The 27,592-nt window shown below is 52.5% G+C and overlaps 1 protein-coding gene across 1 annotated transcript in view; it reads left to right on the top strand.

Annotated features, from left to right (window-relative positions):
* The window catches only part of LOC110361832 (uncharacterized), a 67,924-nt gene that overhangs the window by 30,094 nt on the left and 10,238 nt on the right, over positions 1-27,592 (top strand). Inside the window, exons 2-5 of the mRNA XM_065073740.1 lie at positions 19,027-19,199; positions 21,643-21,821; positions 24,528-24,705; positions 24,849-24,947. Coding sequence (XP_064929812.1) covers positions 21,668-21,821; positions 24,528-24,705; positions 24,849-24,947 — 431 coding nt within the window. The 5' untranslated portion in view covers positions 19,027-19,199; positions 21,643-21,667. The remainder of the gene's footprint in view (positions 1-19,026; positions 19,200-21,642; positions 21,822-24,527; positions 24,706-24,848; positions 24,948-27,592) is intronic.

The raw sequence follows: 27,592 nt of genomic DNA, 5'->3' as shown, positions 1-27,592 counted from the left end.
GCCGATGCCACCGTGCCTGGCGGTTCCAGGCAGAGACTGATGCAGACTCTGCTCTCGGGAGCTGCTGCTCCAAATTAGGTCATATATCTGTGAGGAAGGGAGCTCTGGGAGCCACGGGCTCCTGGAGGAGAGGCAGGCTGTTGTGAGGGGTAAGCATGGCCGCCGAGCTGCCCCAGCCTGCCCTGGCCTTCCCCGGCACCATCTCACCCGCATCGGTACTGTGCTCCCCGCCTGATTTCAGCCCTTGTGTCCTGCCCTTGGCGTGGTGCCCAGCTGAGTTGCGTTTTGAAGAGTTTTGGCATCACTGGGTGCACACAGAGTTATTGGAGAGGCCATGCATGAGAGCACTGGAATGGCAGCACCCACCCAGTGCAACAGCCATGTGAGTGGAGCATCTTCTGAGCACATGGTGGTGGGACACAAGAAACCCTGGGGCTGAACCATAGCCCCCGACCTCTGAGGAGAAGTGCTGAGAGGGCTGGGGTGTGCTGGAGGCTGCCATGCACGGCGTGTAACAGCTCTTCCCCTGGCTTCAGAGGTAGCCATCTGTGCTGTAGACCTCAAAGTCAAACCCTGCTGACAAGCCATCTGGGGTGTCCAAACGACTGCACATGGTGCAATTTATTTTCCTACTTTTCCTTTTAATCATTGGTGTATTTCATTCATCTGGTGAGAAAACAGCCTTAAAAACCAAAGGTTTACATCCTGGAAAGAGCCTGTGGTGGCCGGGGCAGCCAGGCACACCATGAACACAGGTGTTGGCTTCTGAGCCACTTGTTGCATGTGGCCAATGGTTGAAGTCACATCTAGGGGCTCGGGGCGGGGGGCAGTAACCCCATCCAGGAGCCCTGGTGTAGGCACCAGGGTCAGGCTTCTTGGAGACAATAACAAAACACTAATCCACAGGAATAACAGAGGTTCAAACCACCCAGGAGCATCGTGGCGCTGCGCACCTCTGTGCGGGGGTGGGTTGTGCTGCCAGATAAACTGATGTTGCTGTGGAGATGGAAATTGGGGACCATCATTCCAAAACATCCTGACACGAGACTCGGGCTCACAGGGGGAATTTCCCAGACTCAGTTTACCCCTTGTATGCGTTTCTGTTCTTGGTGCCCTCTGTCCTTTTATTCCAGTTTAAGAAACTGAAGTGGATGAAGCCAGGTTGGATGTGAACTGCTCCAGCAAAGCTGAGCCTAGGCCTACAGGGTGGGATCTGGGAGATGCTTGTGGTCCTGCTCAGCTTCTGAGCAGGTGTGCTCATCACCAGGATGCAGCCGCTCCCTGGGCACAGCATGACCTGTTGCCAGGGTTTCCTAGCTTCCTGGCTGTCATTTGCTTGCATTGCATTACCCATGGACTGGCCTTGAGATATCAGCACAGAGCTTTGGCCACAGGAAAGCCTGGGCAGCATCCCTCCCTGAGCCACTGCAATCAAAGACAACACCATGTCTTTGCACTGGAAGTGCCCACCCATGTGCACCCCAGAGTGCCCTAGAGCAGCCGAATTGTCTGCACAAGAGCTCTGCCAGTCACCCCATTATCTCCGGAGCCGTCTCTGCTGCTCACACCCGGGTGAACGTCACATGGCAGCATCACTGTGACCGGGCCACCACGGGGCAGGAGACACACCACAGGCTGGGGTCCTGCACCCGCTGTGACTGCGCACATGCTCAATCTTGTCTCCTTTCACGTGGAATTAGCATGACACAATTAAACCATCTAGTTAGACAGCATTATTTACTCCAAAGGAAACGTGGGGCCGGCCGTGGGGAGCTGGCAGCTCGGCATTTCGCACATCATTATGTTCCCCTCGTAGCTTTGAAGTTGGAGAGCCCAGGCAGTTCTTATTCCCTCGGCAGGCTCCCGCGCCTGGGCAGAGGCGGTGGCAGGAGGGCCCCAAGGAGGGCGTGCAGCATCCACGAGCCGGTTCTCTGCCCGGGTTGTCACTCTGCAGAGCATCTTCTGAAGCCATAGCCATGTGGCTCAGCACCCTGGCAGGGTGGCTTGTGACCACCACTTGGGACTGCAGGGATGGGGACAGGGGCTCTCTACCCACTTATCAAACATGTCCCTTTTCCAGATGCCTGAATAACCCCCCTTGAAGTGTCACCAGCTCCCGTAGTGGGTGAACAAGCCTCCAAAACCCCTGGTCCCTCCCTGTGCTCCATCCCTGGGGGCACTGGTGTGCTCCCTCCAGAGCTGTGGGCTGGGGTGGGTGCACAGGGTTGAGAGATGAGGGCTCCTTTGATGTTGCGGGTTTATTTACAAACGGCGTGTGATATCCTGTTCCTCTTGGCGCAGCGGGGATGCAGCAGAGGAGAGTGTGGGTTTGCTCAGCCTGCCAGGCCGCCCTGAGTAGCGCTGGACCCAATTGCTCCTTCAACTTTTGCTCTTTCCAGGGCTTATTCCACCCCTTTTTCGATTTTCCTCTGCCCTTGCTGCTCCTCCTTTTCTTTTTTCAGCGTGACTTACTGCTCTGTGCCAGCGGCATAAATCCTTTCATCCCTCTGTGCCCACGCAGCAGGGCTGGAGGAAGCTGCCTGGGCAGATGGGTCATCTCCAAGGTTAAGCAGCATCTCGGCTTTGCTCCCAGACGCCGCTTGCCTCCGTCCTTGCATTAAGGTTGGAGGCATCTGCCAGCGTGGCTGGCTCGGCCTCGGCTGCAGGGATTTCACCAATCATTTCTTTTAATAGGACTGGGGGAAAAAAAAAAAAAAAGCAAACCAAAACAAAATGTTATTTTCACACCTCTTTAACCAGCCAGCTCATCTTTCCTGTCAGGCGCTGGCTGCAAGTTGCCTTCCCCATGGCATTTCTGCCTGTGCTCTGGCACTTGTCCCAGCCAGGGCCAGGCTCCTGTGTGCCCACGGTGGCCAGCAGAGCCACTGGCATCAGGCAAAAGGGATGGAGCGAGGAAGCGCTGCACCGCAGGAGCAGAGCATGGCAAGGCAGGCACCTCCTGCCCTGGGGCGTCCTGCAGGTCCCGTCCCACAGTGGGGACCCTCAGCAGGTTCCTTGAAGTCGCTCCAGACCCAGCAGACCCTTGCAGGTTTCCACCAGCCGCCGCGTCTCAGCCATCTCTGCCAAATGTTTTGGGGGAGAGGAGCCAAGTCAGGCAGTCAGGAGATAAATCCAAGCGCTCTCTGGCTGCGCTGGCACTTTGCTTGGGATTAACTGGAGGCAGTGGTTCTCCTCCTTCTCCTCTCACCCCAGGGCTGGGGTGGCCAGGTTGGCAGCCTGGGCTCCTTGCGGGAAGCTGCCGACATGTTTTCTGCATGAGGAAGGTGCGTGTGTGTTTGAGCTCGGGTGTAATTGCTTGTGAAGGTGGGAGGAGGCAGAGGATGTGCTAAACTATGAATGAACGCAGATTGGAGCATCTCTTCTGCAACCCTGACAGCCTCTCCCTGAAATATTTAGAGGTGCTTGCAAGATGTTGTTAGATCCGCCTGCTTATGGGATTGCTTTTATTTCCTTGACAAAAGCCTGGCATCCACCTGAAGTTAAAGCTAATCTAAACAGTAAGGAAAAATAAACACTGGAATGTAAAGGAGGGACAATAGCCCCAGCACTAAAAAAGCAGGGCAGTGGGAATTGGCAGCAGCTTGTTTATTAGCCACACAGCACCAAAAACATCCGACAGGTGTTACGAGATGCAAAACATGGTCTTGGTGCAGCAGGATAAGGCACGGGGAGATGTCGGTGCTTGTCGTCCTGTAGCACCACAACCTCGCTCCTCACAGCCTGAATTAATCAGTCTGCAGGACCAGCCTTGCTCTGACCTCCACCCCCCCAGCAGCAGAAAAGCTGGGACTTCAATGCAATTTAAAGACTGCTGCTCCCCAAACACAGCACGAATACACCCGGGGTAGCTGCAAGCGCCCTGTGGCTGCTGGTAACCCCCACCCAGGGTGCTGATGGTGCCAGCATGCATCAAGCAGTGGTCCCAGCCCACAGCCACTCTGCATCCTCCTCCAGCATGTTACAGCGAGGATGTAATTCCTAAAATAACACGTTACTCTTGCTTAATTATCCCGCTTTATAGAAGTCACTTCCGGCGCTGAGCTCGAGTTACGAGATGCATTTCTGAGCCGTTGTCTGGGTGCCAGGAAAGAAGAAAAAGAGAGTCAGAGTTATGATTGTTATTGGAGTGTTTTATTTTGGTTTTTAGATGTCTGGATTTCTGTTATAAAATGTATGAACTGCAAAGAAACTTAAATCTTTATGTTTGCAATATTAGCTTCTCATTTCTAGGCTGAAATAGTTATGACTCTTCTTAATTCTCTTGGAAATATTCTCCGTGTTTATTTTTTTTCCCAAAAGTGTTTATGTAACTTCCTCTGGAAGCTTGATTTTTAGTTAATTAACTTTTTGTCCAGAAATTTCTTTGCTTGGTTTCTTTGTTGATATATCTGGCATTTCCAGTTAAGACCATAGCTGCGTCTCTGCTAAGTTCACTTGCTTTCCACCACTTAAAATATATTGCTTGAAGGGTTTCAGCTTTCCTAGGAGCAGACCCAGCCCAGCTGCAGCTTCAAAGATGCTCTATGAGCTGCAGGAGGTGTAAGTCCCCCATGGTCCAGCACGGCCGGTGCAGCCGTGGGGGCAGCGGGCAGGAGGAGCGGGTGCTGTTCCACCGGTGATGATTTTGGCAGTGCCAAAAGCCACTCGGATGGAGACCTGGGGACAGTGGGATGCTGGGGATGGAGCTGGTGGGCTGAGATCAGTCCCCACACACCTCTGTGAATGCAGCAGGAGGCTGGGGGGGACAGGGGTGCCTGGAGAACAAACCCCCCCCGGCTTGCCCCACATTCTCCTCCCCGACCATGTGGATCAGCTTGGCTCTCTCCTCACTGCGCCACCGCCTTCCCCAGCCCCTCTGCACATCCCTGCCGGTGTCTAACACCTTTTCACTGGAATGTCATCTGAAGATTTAATTAAGGTGCTGTTTGTTCCCTCTCTTAGATAATTAATTGAAGGTGTTAGATAAAACCAGCCCTAACACCGATCCTTGCTGGGTCTGAACAGCGCCTTCCAGCTCAAGATATTATTGTTCCCTTTTGTTTCAGATCCTTCAGCTTGTTCTCAGCGGCTGTGAAAAGGCTTATATCCAAACCAATTTGAATTAATTTTTCAAGCAAGATACCACAAGACGGAGATACTATTAAAGGCTTTGCTAGAAATCAGGGTTCATTAGAATACACCCAGCTGCTGTTCCCTCCCCTATACGTTCTGCCCTTCAATAAAAAGACAAAAAACAGTTTTAACTGCCAGGGCTTTGGTGTTTAAGCCAGAGGATGTGTGTGGCTATAGGGAAACCCATCCCTCATGTGCCATGGTGACAAGGAGGCTTTTGGTGGTGACCTTGTATGTCCCCAGCAGCAGCTCTCCCGGCAGAGCCCGGTGGTGGCCCCAGTGGTGGCATCTCCCCCAGGGAGGTGTGTGGTGATGCTGGTGTCACCTCGGGCAGTGACAACCCAGCCTCCACACGTGCTGCCCCATTCCAAACCCACAAACACCGCACCATGGCTGGGGTCAGGGGTGGGGCTTGAACTTTGCTGCTTGTCGACTTCTCTGAGGTAACATGGACATTGTGTGTGATCACCAGCAAACCCACTGTCACAAACCCTCCAGCATTTCTCCTCTCCTTTCACCAGTCTGTCCCAGGGTCCAGGACCACGCAAACCCAGCTAGTCACAGTAGCCACGCTGGGCTCTAGAAACATGGCTGTGATGGCCAGCAGCACTCTGCACATGGCTGAGGTGTCTCCTCCAAGCAGGCAAGGAGATCCTGGCCAGGAGCATCCCCACTGAGCACCTCCCTCAATGATGCACAGTTCCCTTCCTCCTCCAGTCAGGGTCCTTCTCCCACACTGGAAAGGACCCTAAGAAATGATCAAAGGAGTGGGAAAGCTTTTGTAATTTCTCCTTTAAATGGAATTTCACAAAGCAAGAAGAATCCAAAGCTGGTTATTTAAAGAGGTGGGCACATTGGCAATGGGGTTTTTGTAATTAGTCAATTTGAGAGTGTTCCTGCTGGCAGCCCGGGTGCCTTTATCCTCATCTTAATGTGAGATTTTTAATGTAATTAGCATTAAGCGTTCAACGGCAAATGCAATGTCAGCACCCAGCACCCCGGTTTGCCTGCGCTGCTGGCACCTTGCAGACCACAGGGAAGATGGATGGTGTCTGAGGCGTCGGAAGGGGTTCAGCCCCTATTTCTTGCCTCTTTCTAGCAAGATGCAATTCATAGCTCAGCACAGAGCAGGGCTCGCACTGCTCCAGCAGCAGCAAGCAGCAGCAGCAAGCAGGGCAAAGCAGGGCTGGGAGAGGACGCCTGGTCTGTCCGGGTGGCCAGGGAGGGAGCAGACTGGGGACCTGGGTCTGAGGTCACTTTTGATTCAAACCCTTGGAAGCACTGACAGGAAGATGACAAAAGGCCCTATTTTCGGTGCTGCTGTATTCCAGCCATGCACCCACTCTGCCTCTGCTGTCAGAGAAAATGCAAACCGCCCTCCCCGGCTCCCCAAACCGCTGCAGGGAGGCACAGGGTATTCTCCCAGCCCAGCTTATGTCACCCCACGCATTGCATTTAAATGGAGCCCTTTCTGTCTCCTTAACAAGAAAGACACTGCTTTGCTTATTGCCTATTAGCTCGAGAGGTGAACACATCAGCCAGCAGAATCAGAAACATTTACCATGAAAAGGAAAAGCTGAAACCCTATTTTCTACCCGCAGCTCGATGGGAAATGGTCTGTCAGGGCCAGGCAGGGCTGCGAGCGGCTGTAGTCATTAGGTGCCTGCTCTCCACTCAGCAGTTCCCAGCCATGCTGGAGGCCTCCTGGGAAGGAAAAGCACCTTGACAGTGCCAGCACTGAGGGCCAAAGGGATAATCTGCCCCACATCTTCCCCATTTCTGTCCATAGTGCTCCCATCCATCCCCTGGCACATCCACCCATGCACCCCTCCTCCTCTGGGGATAATGGCACTGGGCAATCAGAGCCAGAGAAGGTCACAGCACCATCCAGGGACAGTGACACAGGAGACCCCAGCTCCCTTCCCTCTGCTCTGAGCACAGCCCTTTAGTTCTGGGGATTTGGGTTTCCATTAGTGTCTGTTTGGTGGCCTTTCTCCTTTACACTGGCATTTCCACGGCTGCTTAACTTCAGTGCATTTCATTAGCACAGAGGTTTCTGTCGATATTAGAAAGTCACTGTAATCATCAGGGGGATTTGCACGGCTGTTAGCCCAAGGAGCTTCACTGCTTGGCAGCATTTTCAGCAGTATTTTTGCAGAAGAAGGTGCCTTTGACGTGCATCCTGTTGGTGGGAACTTCATAGCCCCATGTCACACTCTGCACTGAGGGTGCTGCAGCTGTGGCTCTGGCAGAGCAAAGGCAGCAGTGGAGATGCCAGCCCCAGCCAGGAGCTGCCTATGCTCACCAGAATGCTGTGCTTACCAGGATGCCTGCTGGGATGCCCATGCCCCCTGGGATGTCCATGCTCACTGGGATGCCTTCTGGGATGCCCATCATCACGATGATGCCCCTACCCACTAGGATGCCCCTGAGATTCCCATGTTCACTAGGATGCCCCCTGGGATGCCCGTGACCACCAGGATGCCCATGCCCCCCAGGACACCTGTAGACTCCAAGGCAATGGTACCACCACCAGCAAGCGCTGTTGCCCCTTCCCTACCAATGGGCACACAGCACACTGCCAGGTCATCCTCCTTTCTGGTTCACTGCTGTCACCCAACTCCTCCCCATGGCACCTGTTTCTTCTGCATCCCTTCTCTTCCTTTGCTAGCATTTTGTGATGTGCAGCAACAGCAGAGCTGGGCAGAGGGACACAGGGCGGTGGGGACCATGGCAATGGCAGGGCGATGGGGCCACAGAGATGGCCGCCCATCACTTCCTGCTTCCCTGGTGCTCTCTGGGACTGGGCAGCCTTCTGTGGACAGTGCAGTTCTGTTTTGCATCACCGCTTTGAAAAGCCCTTGGAGAGACCAGTGATTTATGAGAGGTTTCTTGTACGAGGGGAAATAAACCTTTGGACAGACCCAACTGAAATCCACACTGCTTAATTTTCTGTGGAATCAGGATTTTACCCCTATCTGAGGATTTTTCTTCTTTCCAAGAAAAACAACCAGCGCCTTTCTCATAAACAGGCGCTTTCTCTCCCTTTTCAGCAGGGCTGGCTGGGAAGGGTTCCTCTCCCTGCCGGTCCACGCGCCCTGGTCCTCGCTCCTCCACGCCAGAGCCCTGCGGTTTGCAAACCACCACATTTCTGACGAGCACCGAAGCAAGAACATCTGCTGGGAAAGTCAACAGTAATTAATTAGCTTTTAACTGGGAGATAGAGAAGCGGGAGAGAGTCATGGACCCCTTTAATGAGAATAAAAGGTGTTTAACTTTAGAGGAGCGTTAGAGGCACCCCAGTTACTTTATAATATGATAAGGGGTTGGGAATTTAAACCAGAAATTGAGGGGGTTGGGGAGGTGTTTCGGGTGCTCCGGCAAACCCTGCTGGAGCCTAGGAGAAGATGGTGCCAGTGAGCTGCAGTTCCCAGAGCAAAGGGGTTCCAGGTGGGAGCAAGAACAGCTCAGTCCCTGCCTTACACCAGCTGTGTGCAGTTGGGGTTCTGGGGGTGCTCAGGTGCTGCCGACAGGCAGGTGATGCTGGGGCGGGACAGGAGGTGATAACAGGCAGCGAGGGCAGAGCCGGGGGAAGGGTGCTGGAGGTGCTGATGTGGTTGGCATTCTTTCTATGTGTGACAGACCCTGGATGGCTTGTCCCCAGGATGCCAGGTTTGTTGGGACTGTGTGTCACCAAGGTACTGCGGGGGGGGTCAGCAGAAGCCCATCGCTGGCTTAGGGAACTGAGGGTGGATGTGTGGTAGGGGATGTGCCTGGATTTGGGCACAGCTGAACCAGCAAAGAATACCTATGAGCTGCTGGAAGCAGAGAGACCTTGAGTTAAAAGTAGCACAGGGAGAAATGGAGGAGCAGGCAGTGAGGTGAAAGGAGGGGAAAGAGGTGATGCTGGGGGCAATGCAGTTTGGGGATGGAGGTGAAAAAAGCCATGTGGGAACTGGGGGTGAAAGGCAGGAACTACATCCAAGGTTTGCTCTGCTTGCCCTGTCTGAGCTGTGGGTAAAACAACAGTGGGAAAGTGGTGCTGAGGCTGCCCTAGAGAGAAGAGGGAGGGCTGCTTATAGGAGGAAAAAAAATACCAAAGGCAGCTGAAGCTGCATAATTACAATTATGATATGTTAAGTGTTAGCGTAATATAACCTCTACAAATGGATGGCACCGAAGCTGTGAGGGAATGGCTGCTGTAGGAAGAAACTCAGTTAATTAGTTAATCAGTGCTCTTTAGGAAATGTTTCCTTAACTGGCTTTCCCCCCTCTATTTCTGTAACTATCAAATCGTTTGTTGCTCATCCTTAAAGTGAAATTCCCTCCCCAGCCTGCCATGGGAGGCTGCTCTGTGCGGAGCAAAAAAAGGCAAACCAAAAAGCTCTGCTGTGGGTCGGACAGCGTGTCTGAAAGGTTTTTAATTTGTTTGAGAAGCATGTTTTTTTTTTTCCTGATACATGTGCAAAACTGAACCTTGGAAATTCTCTCTGTGTATTTAAACCATCGTCCTATGTCACCATCATCCCCGCTTGCCTTGCCTGCTGGGCTCTGTCCCAATGTGTCCCTTGAGCTGTCCCTGAATAGGAGAGGGGTCTGGGGAGGGATATGAGCTCCTGACCCCCTTCCCCCCCACAACCAGTCCCAAGCCTCTGTACTGGTGCTTGGGGCTGCCAGGCAAGCAGAGGCAGAGCATTACCCAGCTTCGCACAGGGGAAATGATATAATTGGAGCTGTTTGGATTTAGAAATTAAAATAATTCAGGTTTGCTCAGAAAGGTTCACACAACGTCAGCTTCCATCAGGCAGATGAGAAGCAGAGATGCCCTGGGAGTGAGCGCTCTGACAGCTCTCCCAAATAACACCCACTCTGCTGGGGCTCCCTGCTTTTATTTGTCCTGTTTGGGGGGTGGTGGGAGGGAATTTCCTCCCACACAAGACAAACCTGTGTGCCCTTTCCCAGAGCAGAAATGTTACCTCCCTTGGGTGCCCCTCCAGCCTCAGCCACGCCGCAGGAGGCATCCAGCACCCCAGTCCCCCAGAGCCAAGGGAACAGCTTTCTGCTGGTCCCCAGAACCACCCTTTCTGCCCCAAATCCTCCAGGCAGGACAACAAGCAGCCTCCTCCTTGTGCTGCAAAACGTCCAGACAAACCCTGCTGTGCTAGTGGTGATTTGGGCGGATGTTGATGCCTGAGTACTGAGAAATCCCACCTAAGCCACTGCTTTCAGCCACCTCGTGTCCCAGGGCTGTCTCCTGATTTGTCACCTATGTATTTCCGTTGAGGATATTCTTGTCCCCCAAAGCCCCTGCATCCTTCCAAGCTCATTGCTCGCCGAGTTCCATTTGTGTTTCAAGCCATCCTGGTTCCTGTTGCATTATTTCTGTTCTCAGCGTGACCTAATTAGCATCATCTGCAAATGCAATTATTTTGCCATTTATTTTCTTCATCATTAACGTCCACCCTGAACCAGATCGGGTCTAGTGCTTGTTCCCATGCTGGCCACTGCCATGTGTGGGCTCCTGAGCCGGCCTCACTGTGCAGCCAATTAATTCCTCCAGGAAAGATCTCTGAAACACAGGGTAAAATGCTGTATGTCCTGCCAGCATTCGTCTACAAGTCCCTGCCTCCAGAGAGGCTGCACTGCCTTGTAAAATACCCATTGGCTTTGACTGTCATGGTTCATCCTTAGTAAATTCTTCCTTTGCGTTGATCGTGGCTTTGCTCTCCTCTGGGAGCCGGCAAATGCCTTTTCCTTAATCCCTGATTTTTGTGGGGCTCCTCGCCTGGCAGATGAAACAAATTTCCTGGCTACTAATTGTCAGTCTCCTTTTCCAGTCTCCTCTGTTTTTTTTTTCTTTTTAATTTTGCTTTGTCTTTATTTCTTTCCCTGCCAGCCCCCACCACCCCCCCAAAGCCCTCTATTGATTTGTTACGCCAGCTCAGAATTTGGCCGGCTGCACTTTTATTTTTGTTGATGGTGGTGGGGTTTTGAAGTGGCAGAGGCTTGCTAAGTTCGTTAGCGAATTCCCTTAATAATTCAGAACGCATGTTGCTTGCCCTGGCTGATTTGTGTATGTTGAGTTTGTCAAGCGTTCCCTTACGTGCTTTTTATCAGTAACTGTATTTACAAGGTCTTCATTACTTCCTAATTGACCGTGCCTCTTCTCTTTAGTTATCGCCTTAAAGAGCAATTTAAAAAAGCAATTCAGCAACAGCCATTTTAAAGCTCTTCATTCCTTCCAGCCCCTTTCTCATTTATTATTATCCTTGTGTCTCACTAGCACTTCTTTTCCCCCGATGTCTTTAAAAGCCCTTCTTATTCCCCAAAACATTTTGTCAGCTGTAACTTATTCTACCCATCAGCTGCTATCCCTGCAGTTTCACCTGCCTCACATCCCTGGTTCTGGTGCTTACCCCCTCCTCACTGACCATGTTCATTCTGGGGTTTCTCAGCCCCAACCTCCCAAGGCTGTGGTATTTGACAGTGAGATTTCTTCCTCAATGCATGAGCATTAGTGGATGAGAAGTGATGCTGCCCCCTGATGCCCTGTGGTCCCATTTTGCACCTTCTCCCAGTCCCACTGGCTGTGGGGCTGATCCTGGCACAAGGCAAATGTTCCCTCCAGCCCCAGCAACTGCTGCCCCTTCCTATTTCTCCTCTTACTTCTGTAAATCGCTTTACTCCAGCAACTCCTCTCAGCCACCAGCTCCTGGTGGTATGCTGTGGTATGCTGGTTGTATGCTGTGGAAAAACAGCATCTTAATCTTCTGGGTTTGTTTGGTGCTGTGCTCCCACCTGGGCTGAGAAGAGGAACCTGCTCCCTAAACCCCCTTCACCCCCTTCATCTTCTGTGCCACTTCCACTGCCAGTCTCCAATTCTCCTCTCCTCTGGCTATATGGAATTTTTGCAGGCTGGGGGACTGGAACTAAATAAGTATTCCCTTGATTTATTCAAACATTCAGAGGCTTTAAGGCCAGGAGAAACTATTAGCTTGCTTAGCCCGACCTCCTGCGTATTACAGGTCATTAAACTTCATCCGGTTATCCCCACACTGAGCTTTGTAATTTGTTTGGGTGAAGTGTATCTTTTTGGAAAGGCCCCCAGCCTTAACGCGAAGACAGGTTTATATAACAGTATTTTCTATCTCGCCCTTTATATATTCCATAATGTTTTATTTGGGTTCTGAATGCTCCTGCACGATGCAAAGATACATTTGGGGGAATATTTGCAGTGACATTAGGGCATTCTCCTTTTCACCTCAGCTGCATTTGAACCATTTGTTGTGCACAAATGGCCCAAGACATCCCCACACCAGGCACTGGTTAAGCAGTGTTCTCCTCTGCACCAGGACTCAGCCAGGTTGGGGTCCATCTCATGTCCTGCTCAGTGTTTGCTACCCTCCATTAACCCACCCCAAAGAGTTTTGCAAGTTTTCATCATTTCACCACTGACTTCCCCAGCCCTGGCAGAGAGGTAGATAAGCCTGGTTCTGGTGGAGATCTCTGGGCACCCCATGGTTTGATGTTTTCTTTTTCCTTCCTCTTTGAAAATCTGTCTTTTTTTTTTTCTCCCCCCTGTGTTTTGTCTTCTGTGGCTTATGTTCCTTGACATGTCGGCTGGTTTTGATCATTTTTCTCTTTCTGCATTACAAAATTGTCAGCTGTGTAACCTAGAAACAGGGCAGACTGAATGATATGTTTGCAAATAATGTTTGTTAGAAGTTTATCTCTCTCCAGTCCCTGAATCAAGCCTGCCACAAACCTGTTTTTGGGGGACATGCTGGTAAGGAGAAGCAGGTTCCCCATGGTATGGCCAGCTGGGGAAATCAGGCTATGCTCCCAGCTCCCACACTGACTTCCTGTGGAACTTGATGCAAGTCACACCATCATCTTCCTCCACGGCAACCCTGCCTTTCTGAGCCAAAAGATACAGATTTGTCCCTTTCCCCTTTATTCTTGGGCTTTGAGCAGGAGAGCCCCAGACTTGCAAGGCTCTGTGCATCTTGCATCTGGAGCCAGAGGTGAGAATCCATGCAGGCACCATCCTTCTGCAGGTCACTAATGACTGGCTGTCCCAACCCTTCTGCAGTGTCAGCCACTTATGGCATGTGCCAACAGAGTCCCTGTCTTAAAATGATGCCTGGGAGCTCAGCACTGGCCATGCACCTTCCTTGCTCCCACTGCTGGTGTTTGGGGGAGAAGACACTCCCCATAGCTGCTTCTTTGGGTTTTCCTTTTCTATCTTGGCTTTTCCCTTGGTTTCCTTTGCTGCCAGCTTTGCCATGGCAAGGCTGGTGTGTGCTCTGCAACCTGCCCAGTGCTCCCAGGCAGCTTCATCCACCTCCCCTCTCCTCGTGGCAGCATCTTATTGCAAAGCTGCTTATGTAGTTGGGCTGCAGCACTCGCCCAGGCCATCCCTCTTCACTCCCATAATCCACAGCAGTGGTGGCATTTCTTGCCCTCTCCTGTAGGTTCAGCTCCTCTTGCAACATACCATCATCCTCAGCCTCTGCCTTGCGCTAGGTATGAGGTCCTAGGTGTTTCTGCCAAATGCAGAGTTACCTCCACGTCCATCCTCATTTAATTTAAACACCGACAAGCTCTCCCAGCCATGGTGTTCATCCATCTTGTAAGCTGTCCAATTCATGCAGCCAGCTCACAATTCTCCCTGGCTGTGCAGTTAATGTGTCCCTGGGTTGGCTGAGCATCAGAGTTGGCTGGTTTTATTTATTTTTCTTGCAGCTGGCCCCAGTTTTCCAAATGGGCATCCACCTGCGACCCACTGTCTGCTCCCTCCCAGTGGCTCAAGCTTCTCTGGTTAGGTCACCAGTTTCTAATTGCAAATAGCATTTCTAAGCCTTTATTGGGACATAACAGCGAGGACCACGCTATGGGTAACACCCAGTGGCATCTTGGCAGAGTTGCTGCTTGTTTTTAGCCCCATCTTCAGGAAACCATCAACCTGCAAACCCCTGGGATGGTGGCACATGGTTCCCTTCTCCTCTGTGCTCCCTTACATCTGTCCAACTGGAGCCTTGTGACCCAAAGCCGTCCTCCCTGTTGTGCCTCTGGCAGGTGGCCATTCATTCCCCCTGCTTGTCCCTGATGGCACAGCTGGGGCTGCGCGCCCGCTCCCTGCTCCAAAATAGGTCTGCCCCTCTCCATGTTGGCCCCACTTGGCTCCATAGGTAGCGCTCACATCTCAGTCGGCACTTCGTGCTTCAAGTGCTCACCCTTCACTTGTTGGAGCCTGTTAATCTTGGCAATTGAGCTCTTGCTCTGATGCAATTTTCAAGCACAGTCTCCCTCTCCCAAACCCTTCTAAGACCCCCTTGGAGCGTGTTCCTGCGTGGTTGCAGCTGCTTGCCTGGCTCTGCACCATCCCTCCCTGGCAGAGCCCAGCGCCGTGGGGAAGCCAGGCATTTATTTAGGTGTTATGTGCACTTAGACGCCTGCTCCCTGACACAGCTTTCTGCAAATCTGACAAGAGCAGTATGTCGCCCTCCTACCTCTGCCCTCCTGTCCTGCTGGGAAAATGGGCGAGCTGAGTGTCTCCTTTACGTCTGTGAAGCCTGAAGGCCTGATAAAGATTCAGGATGAGCTATCGCTGGAATGAGGAGAGGGGAGAAATCTGAGCTGCATAATTAGGTACTTTGGGGACTGTATCAAAATGCAGCTGACTACAGATTTCTGTAAGGTACGTGCTCTTCTGCATTGACTTTCCTGCTCCTTCTTCCACTAATGCACTGGGAGGTGGTGGGAAGCCTCTTGCCCAGGCCCTGGGAGATGGAGCTCAGTGTGATCCTGTGAAAGAGCAGAGCAAGAAGTTGGAGGTGAAGGGCTGGTTGGATGCAGCTCAGGTCCTGGAGTGAGGAAGCTTCAGCTGCATGCTCCGGGCTGTGTGACTTTGAACCCTCTCTGTAAATAACCAGGGTTCACAGAGGGATTGTCTGGTGCCACCATCAACATCTATTCCTGGCAGGAATAGCCCACAGGACCTAGATAATGGCTTAGGTTAAAATATGTTATTGCTTAAACTGGTCAAAAATTACAGTGTGTTCTCCCTCTCAAATCAAGACAAAGTTGAAATATCAAAAATGTTCACAGAATGGGGACCAAAAAAAAAAAAGATTAAGAAATGTCAGACTTCACCACCGACATTTTTGATGGGAATACTTTGACATTTGCAAACTCAAATGTTTAGTTTGTCAAACCAGATGGAAATGTCACACCGAGCCAAGTTGAAACGTTAATCTGTCGGCTCCCGGGGAGCTGTGGTCTCACTTGGGAAGGGGGTCCTGTGAGCTGCGCCTCTGGCAGGAGCGGGGCTGGGGTATGTCCCTTTGTATTTAAAGATCTGATGTGGCTGGGCAGGCAATAACAGCTGAAATCCCCATGAAGGAAGGCTGTTCATGGGAATGGGAGGGGAAAGGCGGATTTGGTATTAGGATGCTAATCCCAGAGACAAGAAACCATGTCCCCTCGCCTGCTTCGCTACAGATTTTGCCGTGGATTTGGGCAAGCCAGCCGTTGCTGTGTCGTGGTTTCCCCTTTGTAAACAGCAGTTTGCTTTTCCCCACTTCAGCTGGAGGTTGCAGGCTTAAATCCATTAATGTTCATGAAGTGCTCGGATATCGGAGTAACGTGGGTCCTGCGAGCGCTGGAGAGAGCCGTGCTGGCCGTTCGCAGATGGCTTTACGTGATGTGCGGTGGAGGGTTCCTGCAAACCCAACAGCAGTAAATCCTCACTCTGGGAATAGTATTTGAAGTGCAGAAGTGAAACGTGAAGTGAAAGCATACGGCATATCGGGGACTTCAGAGCATGACTGGACTCGCAGCCCAGTGCTGGGATTGACTGAGGAGCGGGGGGGGGGCTCTGCTGCCCTGACCCCTGCAGCCCAGGGCCATCACGGGGCTGGTGTTGCCCCAGCAGTGTGGTGGATGTAAACCTGGTGACAGCTGGGGTTTGCCTGTCCCACCTGTGTGTTTGTTTGTGGAATCTGTTTTTTGTTGTTTTGGTGTTGTGGGGTTTTTTTGGTGTGTGTGTTTTTGTTGATGTTGGTTTGGTTGGTTGGTTTGTTTGTTTTTAACCTTCTTTTATGCTGGTTGCTGAAAGAGTTTGAGGAGAAAAGGCAAAAATGTGTTTTAATTAAGAAAAGCTTATTGGAGAAACAGTTAACAGAAGTAATTTTTAATATATTTTGTTATTGTCTGGCAAAATATTGCCCGTATTTGTCTGCCCTTTTGTTAACATGCTGGAGCGAAGCCTGTAGGTGAGCCATGATTCAGTGTGTGGGCAAACCTCTCAGCCACTCCTGTTTTGTGCAGCAAAACTACGTGGACAACCAGCAAAGCTGTTGCCTCTTTCCTGCCCATAAACAGATGTACCTGGGGCACTGGTTTCCATTAGTGATGCCTCTCTGATGATGGGCTTTCCTGCTTATAATTACAAGAACTTTTGAACTATTTAAGCCTCCAGTTGCTCCTTTGGACTGGTGACCACTCTCGCCTTGTGCCGGGGCTGCAGCAGAGGCCATGGAGCAAAGGCAGCCGGAGATATTTGGTCCCTGCTGCAGCGTGGGTTGTCTTCTGGTGGTTATTAATGCCTTTGCTTTGCTTACCCAAGTGCTTAAACAGTTCAATAAGTTTTCAGACCTGTCCTTACACTATTGTTAGGAAAGATTCATTAGGACTTTGGCTGGAAATTATAGTGGCAGATTAAGCTGGGTAATTTATGCCTTTTTTTGAGGGTTGCGCAATTGTTCGATAAGTGTCTTTCCTTCCTCTGCCTCCAGCCAGCCACTCATTGGAAATAAATATTGAATTTATTTGCAGAAAATTAGCCATGGACAAAGCTGTGAACAGCCAGAAGTAACCTGGTGGGGTCCTTTGGGCATCTTTGCTTGCTTTTCTCTGAGGGAACGAGCGCTCCTCTGCCATGCCTACTCCTCATTGTGCACACATTGCCTCCTCAGCATCGTTTCCACCAATTCTTCCCTGCCTGTGACTCGTAAGGTCCCTGCCCACCTCAGGCTGCCATTCAGCTGTACAGCCGTAACCCCAGCCTGTGATGGGGACCACCCCAAAGCCAGCGCCAGGGCTGGGCTCTCCAGTTTTCAAAACAAGTTTCAAGCTTTCCGGTTTTCCCTGGCTGAAGCCTGGGATCTCTAAGTGTCAAATCTGCGCCAGAGGTGCTGTGTTGGCATCCTGCTGACATCTGCCCCCCCAGCCCCTGATGGCACCCCCTGCCCGACCATGCACCTGCACTTCCCAGTGACCATCCCTCAACATCTGCATTGGTTTCAAAGGGACCATAGATGTTTGTTTTCAAACACCTGCTGGTGGGACGTGTTGATGCTGGCAAAGTCCAGCCCGGGCTCCTCTGTGCTTGTTTTAGCAGCGTCAAGGAGGAATGGGACAAAGTGGGGAGCTGGGGCCATCCCCAGCTGAGTGAACAAGCAGCTCGTCCCATCCCAGGAGAGAGGTGACATCAGGGGCTGGCATGGCGTGGACCTCACCAGACCAGCTGATCCTGTCATATCTGGGTTTCACACGGGATTTCCCACCTTCTCAGGCTGCTTCAGAGTGGTGATCCTCTGGGACAACAGATCTCTGGGGAGGGTGGTGTGGGGCTTCAGCTTACCTTGCCATCAGGAGGTTATTCAGCTGGATAAATGCCTGGCAGATCTTGCCAGGCACTTCCTCTGGGCAATGAGGAGGGTCTCTCTGAGGGAAATCCCAGCCCTCAAATCAGGCTCTTGCTCAGCAGCTCCTGCTGGAGGAAAGGCTCGGTCTCACCTGATGGACCTTCTCCATCTGTACCCATCCCAGTGTCTGGCGATGGGCAGGGACTCCCCATGCCTGCGGAGCCCCTGGGCTCCTGCCAGGGCAAAGCAGGACTTAAACCTGCTGTTATCCGAGGTGGAGCAACCGTGGCCGAGCAAAACATCCTCGATGAGGGGCTGCTGTCGATGGAGGTGTTGGCACCGGAGTGTTTCCCCTGTTATCTCTCCTGCTCCTTTTGCGTTTTAACATTTTGTTTGAATTAGTGGGGCCTGTTCCTCGCAGCGTGCATGAGTATGCATTTGTCTACTTTGGATTTCATCCGCCATTGACTGGCCCATCCATCAAGCTCTCTTCGAGCCTTTTGAAGTTCCCTGTAGTCTTCTCTTGTTCCGAACGCTCTGTGCAATTTGGGTCCTGTGCCAGATTTTTCCTATGACATTTTTCATTCTCCTTTTCCAGATCATTAAGGCATCTCTTTAACCACCACTATTAACATGAAAATTTGGGGAGCCTCCCTGTGAGTACTGTAGCCCTCATTAATATACACTGTTTTGTCTCTTTGTTTCCAGTTATTAGAGTGACTTTTTTTCCATTTGCTTTGCGAACATTTAATTTCCTTAATAGCCTCTCGTAAGGGACCTTGTCAAAGAGCTTTGAAACCCCAAACACATTATGTCAAGTAGTTCTCCTTACTTTGCCCTCCTGATGATGGGAGAAAGCATCCTAGCAGATTAGAGGCATGAACTTCCTTTCAGGATGCTGAAACAGCTTCACCCCCCTCTTAGTTAATTTACAGGTTTTAAAATTCAGCTTCTTATGAGCACCTTCATCTCTAACAACCGATTCAATTCTCACAGCCTTAAAAAGAGACGTGTCTCTACGCCTGCTGGAGAGCAGACTATTTCCCTCACCGGCTCTTTTGTTAGCAGCCAGGTCACTCGGTGAGCGAGACTCATCAGAGCCTTTGGGTGTTTCCCTTTCAACTCCAGATGCTTTGTGCTAGATGGACTCGTACAATATCTGCTCCTTTGGCATTGCTCTTTGTAGAAACACCTCATTGTTATCACCTGAAAATAATAGGCATCTCTCTGCTGTCCCTGCCAGGCACCAGTTGGTTTAAAAGAAAACCCTCCTCGGCTCTTCTGCGGTGCCTTTGCCTGCCCGGCTCTACCCATTGTGCCCCGGCGATGCCGACAAGTCGAGTCACGCATGGGCTCTGAGGGAGGAGGATGGGGCTGATAAGATCCTGACCGAAGCTGGGCTGTCTCTGCATTCAGGTACGGGGTAGAAACCTGTTTCACCCACTGCCGTGTGATTCATGCCGCTTCGTTCCTGTGAATCATCCCGGCCGTTGTGTAAGGTTTACGCCACTCGCGCAGCAGGGCTGTATTTTCTGCGGCTTTTATAAAGTTCTGCACAATTTATATGTGCTGCTTCTGCTTTAAAACATTTAACACTCTTTATTCAAGGCTTTAGGATTTATGCTCCCTTTACCTGCAACCCTGGGAATGGCACCACTGGGGGGATGATCCCAGGGCCAAGAGACTATTTATTGTTATCAGAAGCGATCCTGCCCCACAGGGATTTCTGACCATGAGGAATGGGAAACTGCTGTTTTTCTCTCCAACACCAATATCCATGAATCTTTAAACAGGAGGAATTATTTCTCTGAATAGCGTGCGTTGGTGAGCACATTTAACTCTAAGAATATGTGACAGCTCATCAGACGAGGAAGCGAGATGGTTTTGGGGTGGTGGCGGGAATGCTGAGCACCTTCACCAGCAGCAGCCCCTCCGCTGGGAGCTCCTGCAGCAGCTTTGGGCAGCTGCCAGGCAGGAAAAACAACTGTACGTAATAATGGGGTGATCCCCAATCCTGTCAGGGTACAACCGCTCCTGCCGGGGTACCCCCGCCCGAGCAGCTGGGGGAATTCCCCAGCACAGCCACCCACCCTGGCTAGGGCTTGAGGTTTTGTGTTTTTTAAACAGTGTGTGGTGACTTCTGCCTCAGCTTCTCCAGACAAACCTTTTGTGCCAAATTACCTGTCTAGCTGGGCTCTTATCTCAGTGTTTATCACTGCCGCCTCTCGCTGTCAGCACTGTTTATAGGCAGGAGAACCGAAACCCTATGCTAAGAAATTTCCTCCTCCTCCTCTTTTCTTTCAAATCTACATCTGTTCCAGACTCCCTTTCATTAGAGACCACATGAAAGCCAAAACAATCCCGGGCTATCAGGCACAGAAAGCTCTGCAAGGTAAACTCCTCTCTGCCGGTAAATAAGGCACACCTTGGCCAGGGCTCTGTCCTGACACCCAGGGAGGTCCCATGCAGCCCGTGTCACCTGTTGTCCCTATTCCCAGGTACCTGCGAGGCCTTGGGCACCCCCTGGGATGTTTACAGAGCCATGGGGAAAATTCAGAGTGCAAAGTAATGTTAGACCCCAAGAATGTCTTCTGGCACCTGCATCCCAGTCGGTGCAGTGATGGTTCACAGTGAGTGCCCTGGGGGGAGATTTGGGTGGGGGGATGTGCTTGGTGCATTTTTTTTACCTGTTGTAAAAATATTTGTGGAGTTGCAGCAGGCTGTAAAGAGTGATTTCAGGGAGGGAGGAGTGGGGCTGATTCTGATTAGGCAGGAAATGGCTTGGAGTGGATGGCATCCATATGGGAGAGCTGATAGATTTGGCATCTTGCAGGCATCGCTTGATGGATCCACTGATAACCTGGCAGCAGAACAGACCTGGGCGCTCTGATTCCATGCCAGTAGCTGAGCCACAGCCTGCTTGGTTGGCCTTTGTTAACACCTTTCTACCATGGGAACCTGCTGCCCCGCCCTGGGGACCAGTGGTCCCCCCAGGAGTACTGGGGAGGCTGGGTTGGCCCATCCCCGTGGTGCTGCCGGCTGGGGATGCTGCTCCAGCTCCTTCCCTTTGAAGGCTCAGTGTGAAATCTGGTTGGAGTTTAGGGAGGCAGGAGGGCAGTGTGCAGAGCAGCCCACGTCCTTGGGATTAAAAAGCTGCATTTTGTAGCTCTGGAAAGAATCAGCGGGTTTCCATGCTGGGCTCCCATCTTGCATTGGAGACAGATGGAGAATACGAAACATGGGGAAGGCGATCAGTTGCTCCTGCCATGCCGGGGCCTGGCTCGCTCACGGGCAGAGGGTCCTGCTCCACGTCTTTCCCTGGGTGGTTTAACTTCAAGGTCCATGTTTTGTGCACCTCCGTGATGTCCAAAACTTGTGTGGAGTTGGTGGAAAGCTGATGGTCCAGACATGCTGCAGGAGGGCCTCTGGGTGGCTGGGAGCCCAGCAAGGTCTCCCTGTGCCAAGGGGGTCTGGTGCATCCTGCTCCATGGTGCCTCTCCCTCTCTGGAAGCTGCCAGCAAAAACAAGGGGAATTCAGAGGTGGGGGAGGGCGAACTAGCAGGGTGCTGCTTTCTGGAAATGAAGGAAGATGGAGAAAATGGCCATGTAGCAGAGATGAACTGGAGGAGACTTGGGAGGAGGCAGCCACCCTGTTTGCTGGCTGACGCTTAGCACTGCTGAGGGTCTGCAGCCCCTTCCCCAGCCCCTGTCTATGCTGATAACATGCAAAGCATGAGACTGAGCCCGGGTACAGTTGGAGGCAGGGGTGGGATCCCCCACTGCACAGCTGACTCTGGGTAATCATTTGGGGAAAACTCCTGCTGGTGCAAGCTCTGTTTCCCTCCATACTCCCAAACAGGTCCAGAGCAGTGGAGGGTCCTGGCATGAACCTCTTCGGGCTTCTCACCCTGCTGTCCATCACTGCTGCTGCCAGCAGCACCCAGGACCCAGGGGGTTCCCCGCTGCAGAGTGACTCAGCTCTGCCTGTGCTGGTGACAAGCGTGTGCTCGGAGCGAAACGCAGCTCTCGTGGGAGGAGGTGAGCTGTGTAATGATTGCTGTAAAGCTGCATGGGGTTATGGCTGATTCGGTGGTGAAAATACAGTCCCCGAAACCCCGGCAGCCCTGTTGCTCACTGTCTGCATTAGTCGCAGGGAGAGCTGTTTTCTCGTACACCCAGGTCATGGCCTCCTCAGCTGTAAGCTTGGTCTGTAATTTCCCCATGGTTATTTCTAAGATAACTTATTTCAGGTTTTTATGATGCTTACAAATTGGACAACATCTCGAAATATAATTCAGGCCTTAACTGGCTTTAAAAGTGTGTGATTTTACAGGGATGCATAAAATATTTTTAAGTGTTGGTAAATTCCAGGGCCTGGAGCTGTGGGCGGATGGAGAGGGGTGGAGGGCCTGACCTGAAAAGGTTTTTGGAGACATAGCCTGGGAACCAGCAACAGGAGTCACGTACAGCCATGAGGAGCTGTGCGGTTTGAGCAGGTCATAGAGTACATAACCAAGTGTGTATGGGTACCAAGTTTGTATCTTCTCTTCCTTTAAAAATTAGTTTAATTTGTAATTTGCTCAAATTACCTGTGGAACTGCACACTCAGCCTTAAGAGGTAAGAGATTATATGGCTCCCAGGAGCTGGAAATAAAAGGGTGCAGATAAACCAGAGTAAAGGTGTGTTCCTTGGGAACACCGATCAAAGTGGCAGGAACTGTCCCTGTGAACCATCTTGTGCCTTTGCACATTCCTCCACGAAATCTTTCCTGCAGACCACCAGCAAAGCAGTGGGCATGGGTGGGAGGCAAACCCTGCCCTGAGGATTTTGGGGTCCAGGATGGGTGTGTGGGAGTGGAAAGGGGCTGCATCCACCCTGCATCTTGCCTGGGGCAGGCATGGGATCTGGCAGAGCCGTGGTGGTTCCCATGGTTGACATGAGGCTATGGCCATGTGGGGGGGACCAGCTCACTGTCAAAGCAACCAAGCAAGGAGAGCATCACAGAGGTGGCTTGCAAGGGTGGGCAGGGAGGTTTCTGTAAGGTACTTCTTTCGTTAATGAGCTGGCAGGAGGCACCGCTCCCACTAGGATCAGATTTGCTATTACCAAAAGATTTGGGGCTGCTAACACAGTCCTGGGGCAGAGGCACCTGGACGGATCACCCCAGTGAGACCAGGCAGGGATTTCATCCTTGTCCTTCGCCAGCAGCAGGGTGGACCCAGCTGGGTACTGCGAGGGAGAAAATAAGGAAAACGGCTGTGCAGAGGAGAGATGGAGGGAAAGCCATATCGCAAACCAAACACAATCCCACAGTGAGGAGCCAGAGCTGACGCTGCTCTTGGTGGTGCAGTGTTCGGAATGATGCTGCTTCCGAGCAGGGAGGCAGGAGAACACCCCAAGCAAACTGGCTGTTACAGAAGATGACATCTTGGGGAGCAGAGGCTGAGGATGTAGTAGCTGCTCAGACATGACACCAGCCTACCTGCTCTTGTCTCCAGTGCCCAGAATGGGCAGGGATCTCTGCGGGTGTTTGCAGAAATAACACTGTCATCTTGCTCTGCCCTTTTGTGAGGGTGCAGGGATTTTGCTGAAATGCAATTCCAAGAAAGGCCTGGGATTTTGGCTGTTGTTTCAGGCACATAAGGAAGGTGTTATTGCCAGGACAGAGGGGAGCACTGAACAGAGCAGTGCTGCAGAGCCGGGACACCCCTGGACAAGGCAGGATGGCAGCAGAGATCTTGGGCAAGTTCTTTGGCGTGTGCTCTGTCATTGCAACAGCACCCACAGCCAGACTGGCCTGGCCTGCCAGCTTCTCCCTGCTGCCAGGCTTGGATGATGGCAGCCGCCAGTCTCATCACCAAAGCCCACGTGAACTTTCCTGCTTGCCTCCTTTCCAAAAAAAGCAACTTCCAGCCCATGGGAGAAAGCAGAGTGTAACAGTGGAGATGTGGTGAGGATGCATCATCTCACTGACACTACCCTGTGCCTGTGGGAGGAGGGACCCACCTGGACAGGTGGCTTGGCCATGCAGCTCCAGACCCCCACCACAGGGATGGACTGGGGAGGGGGGTGGCCGCCTGCTTTATTGGCACTGGGAGCTTTCATAACACCATCAGTGCACCAGGAGTGAGTGTGTGATTAACGTCTCTCCAGAGCAAATTGCTCCAGGAGACGCTGCTGATTCCTGGGGGACACCCTGAGAAAGCTTTGCATGAAACTCCCTGGGGACAGGCAGAGCTGGGGGGTCCCTTCCTCCATGTGCGGCATGCACCCACAAAATGTGCTGAGCTCCTGCAAGGCTGCCCCGGGGAGGGGCAGCGAGGCACTGGGGACATGTGAAGCTACTGCTGGGTGCTGCCAGCAGGTGCAGGGTGCCCCCGCCATGGTGGCTATGCTGGAGGCTCTGGCCATTATTTGCTGGAGGGAGCCTGAAACAGACCGTGCATTTGGGGAGGATTTGTCCATCCTTGAGCTCCCCATGGGCAGATTTGCAGGCAGAGGAGAGCATCCTGGGGAGGTGACAAGGTGCTGACAATAACTGGTTTTTCTTTCGGGACGGCTTTCACAGCTCGCTGTGGGGCTGCCCCATCTCGGTGGGGTGAGGGGAGCACCCTCGGGAGCGAGGGCCAGTCCCACTCACGGGAAAGGGTGCAGGAAAAGCCGGCTGTTGGGACCGGCTCCACCATAAGGAAGTGATTGAAGCTTTCACGATCTGTTTAACCGGTGACATATGTTTCCTGCAGGCGCGGCAGCGTGCTGCATGCCGGCGGATGAGATACAGCCGCTTGTCCCTGCCCGGCTCTGGCCCCATCCCTGTGGCCGTGTTCGATACGGCCACGGCCGCCACTCCCTGTGTGGAAAGGGGAAATTGCTCGCGCGGCAAAGGGAAATAAACAGGAGGAGACCAGCCATGACAAAAACGTGAGTGTTTCTCTGGTTTGAGGCCCCGCTGCCGGCAAAGAGACACACGATGCACAGCGGGGCTGGAGGTAAGGGGAAGGGAAGACGGAGCTGTGGCGATGTTTGCAAACTCCCTCTTGCTTCCATGGGGTCTATCCCTCCAGGTCACGTCTCAGTTTTCATCGCCGAGACATCAGATGGACCAGCAAGGGGGGAGCCAAATGTTGTGGAAAAGGTCTAATTGCCCAAACCATCAAGCCCAGGTGAGGTGCTCCACCAAATTTAGCCCTTTCTGCCCTGTGCCTTGGCATGGGGGAAGTAATCCATAAGGTAAAAGATCGACTTGGTGCCTTCAGCCAGGAGTCTGTCAGGCTCATGGGATGCTGGGCTGCCCCTGCACACGCAGTTCACCTGTACTGATGCTGCCATCGCAGGAGTGAGGGGCTGCAGGGGTGGCAGAGCAGTCACGGGGGCTGCCTTGGGGCAAAGAACACCAGAAAATATCCCCAAAGAGGAAATCTTTTTTCGCAGAGTAGCCTTTAGGCCCTCGTGGGGATCGGGACAGAAGGAGGCACCACCAGGTGGCTGCACGTGCTGGGGATGCTGTCACCTGGGCAGGCTGGGGTGGGGACAGCAGACATTGGGCAGCTGTGAAGCCATGTACAAGAGGATTTGGTCATTATTAAAAAGATGAAGCAGGGGATGCTGGTGATGGTCCTCAAGTCTGGGAAGGGTGTTGCGATCAGCTGCAAGCGACTGGGGACTTTGCCAGGCAGAGGCTGGGGGCAGTGGGAACCCCCATGCAGGGGGCTGAGCTGGGGAAGAGAGAGAGGCCAAAGTGTTGGGAGAGAGATGCTGGCCTTGCCGGGGGTGGGGGGATCCACAGCAGCCGGCAAGGCTGACCCCCACCAGGGCCCCAGTGTAGCCTTGGAGCCTGGCCAGGACAAGCCCGAAGACAGGTTTGCAGCGGAGGTTGTAAACTTGGTGTGAGAGTGTGGGTAGGAGTGAGGGAGGGAAGGGATGAGGAGGTTTTACGGATGAGCTGGATGCCCCAGGGGCTCCTCTGTCATTCCACAGGATCAGCATCTCCCCCGGCACCAGCAACCTGCTGGCTGTACCAACAGAAAAGGAAGAGCTGAGAGCAGGGCTTTCCATCCCTTACTAGGGATTTTAGCTTTAAAATGTAGCTTTTCCCCTTAGCTCTGGGGCAGACAGCCCTGCAGCCTCCCCACACTGCAGGCCAGCACTGGCTCCCCAGTTCTCCCATTAGCTCCCCCATCCTTCAGCAGCCACGTCTAGAGCGTCACTGCTGCTGGAGTGACCGTTGTCCTTCCTCATTGTGTGTCTTTCCAACGGGGAGGGATGATTTTAGGAAAGGACTCAAGTCCTTCTGAAGTTTTCTTAGTGAGTGATTTTTATCCCTGCATTGCTCTGTGTTTTTCTGCAGGACTAAAGATGCTTCTTGAAGCAGTTGGGAAAACCTCCTTGCCCTGGGCTTGCCCAGGTTCAGGAGCCACCAGCTCAACCCACTAGCCCAGTGCAGGATGCCAAGCAGTGCTGGGGGCTGAGTCAATAAGACACTCAGCTCAGGTGTATGTTGGGGAGGCTATTTTGTCAGGGATCGGCATTACCCCTGTGAAGTTTCATGGCTGCAGCCAGCAGCAGCCCGGTCTCTTCCCCAACAGGTGCTGCATATCAGCGAGGCACAACCTGGGCTTTCTCTGCAGCTTTTAGGTGTCCCAGCCCTGTGTTCATGAGCAGGTAGCCGAGGTTAGCCCATGATTCAATGCAGTGGTTTGTTCCAGTGGTGGATTTACCTTCACGCGTTACAAATCAGTGCTGAATTTCTCAATGGCTTTGGCAGCAGGCAGGTGCCTGGAGCACGTCGCAAGGAGGCAGAGAAGGGGAGAGGAAAGGGCTCGGGGAGGCGGTTTAGACAGTGCAGGTGAACTTTGCTCTTCCAGCTCTGGAAAAAAGCTCCTATTCCAGATTGGGCAGCCTTTGCGGGGAGCGTTGGCATTACTGTCCCTGCTGGCAGTGTGGCCACAAGCTCTGCCTTGCCACAGCTGTGCTTGGGCACATAGGCAGCACCAGCTCAGGGCATCATGGGGATGCCTTTCCCAAAAGCCCATCCCTGGCAAGCACTGAGGCAGCCTGTGCCGACAGCCCGGGATGAGCAGCAGCCGATCATGCAACATCTAACTGCTAGAGTTGCCTAAATAATTCATTAATGGTTTGGGGAAATAAAAACATTGTGCAGTGAGTAATTGCTTGCGAATGATGTTGTGTGTTGCTGGAGCAGGTCATCGGTGACTGAAGCAGCACAACTTTTGTGGTGAGGTATGGTGCAGAGAGTTTCCTCTAATTTCCTGCCCTCACCATGTGAGCTTTCCTGACTGTGGCTCCGTGCAACCATGAAGGCTTTTTGCCTGCCAGGGAACGGGGCTGAGGGATGGGACCAGAGCGTAGGCTGGCGGCACGGCAGGCAGGGAGCAGACAGGAGCTCATGGGAGCACCGCAGCCCTGCTCAGCCCAGCTCTTTGTGTTCAGTGAGGGAGAGCAGGGGCCACAGGGACAGAAGCAGTGCCTTCTCCCAAAACCCCATTTCCAGCGACTGGGGCCAGTGGCACCATGCCAGGCAGAGCTGTCCCCTGCCAGTCCCTATACACTGGTGACAAAGGGCTCCAGGCATCCCACCCGTGGGCGGGGGAAGGGCCTTTGAGCTCCGTGCAGATAGCGGTGACAAGGGACTTCTGTTTCTCCGAAGGGGTCTGGGAAACATCCCTGACTGCCTGTCTGTCCCCAGTGTATCATGGTGCTGGAGGCAGCAGGCTGAAAGCAGGGCTCGGGCTCCCCGGGGTGAGGGGGAGGAAGCCCCCACACATCTCTGCATGGTTCCAGGCAAGTT

The sequence above is a fragment of the Columba livia genome, chromosome 9, assembly GCF_036013475.1.
Source record: "Columba livia isolate bColLiv1 breed racing homer chromosome 9, bColLiv1.pat.W.v2, whole genome shotgun sequence".
NCBI lineage: Eukaryota > Metazoa > Chordata > Aves > Columbiformes > Columbidae > Columba > Columba livia.
This window is presented reverse-complemented; position numbering and strand designations above follow the sequence as displayed.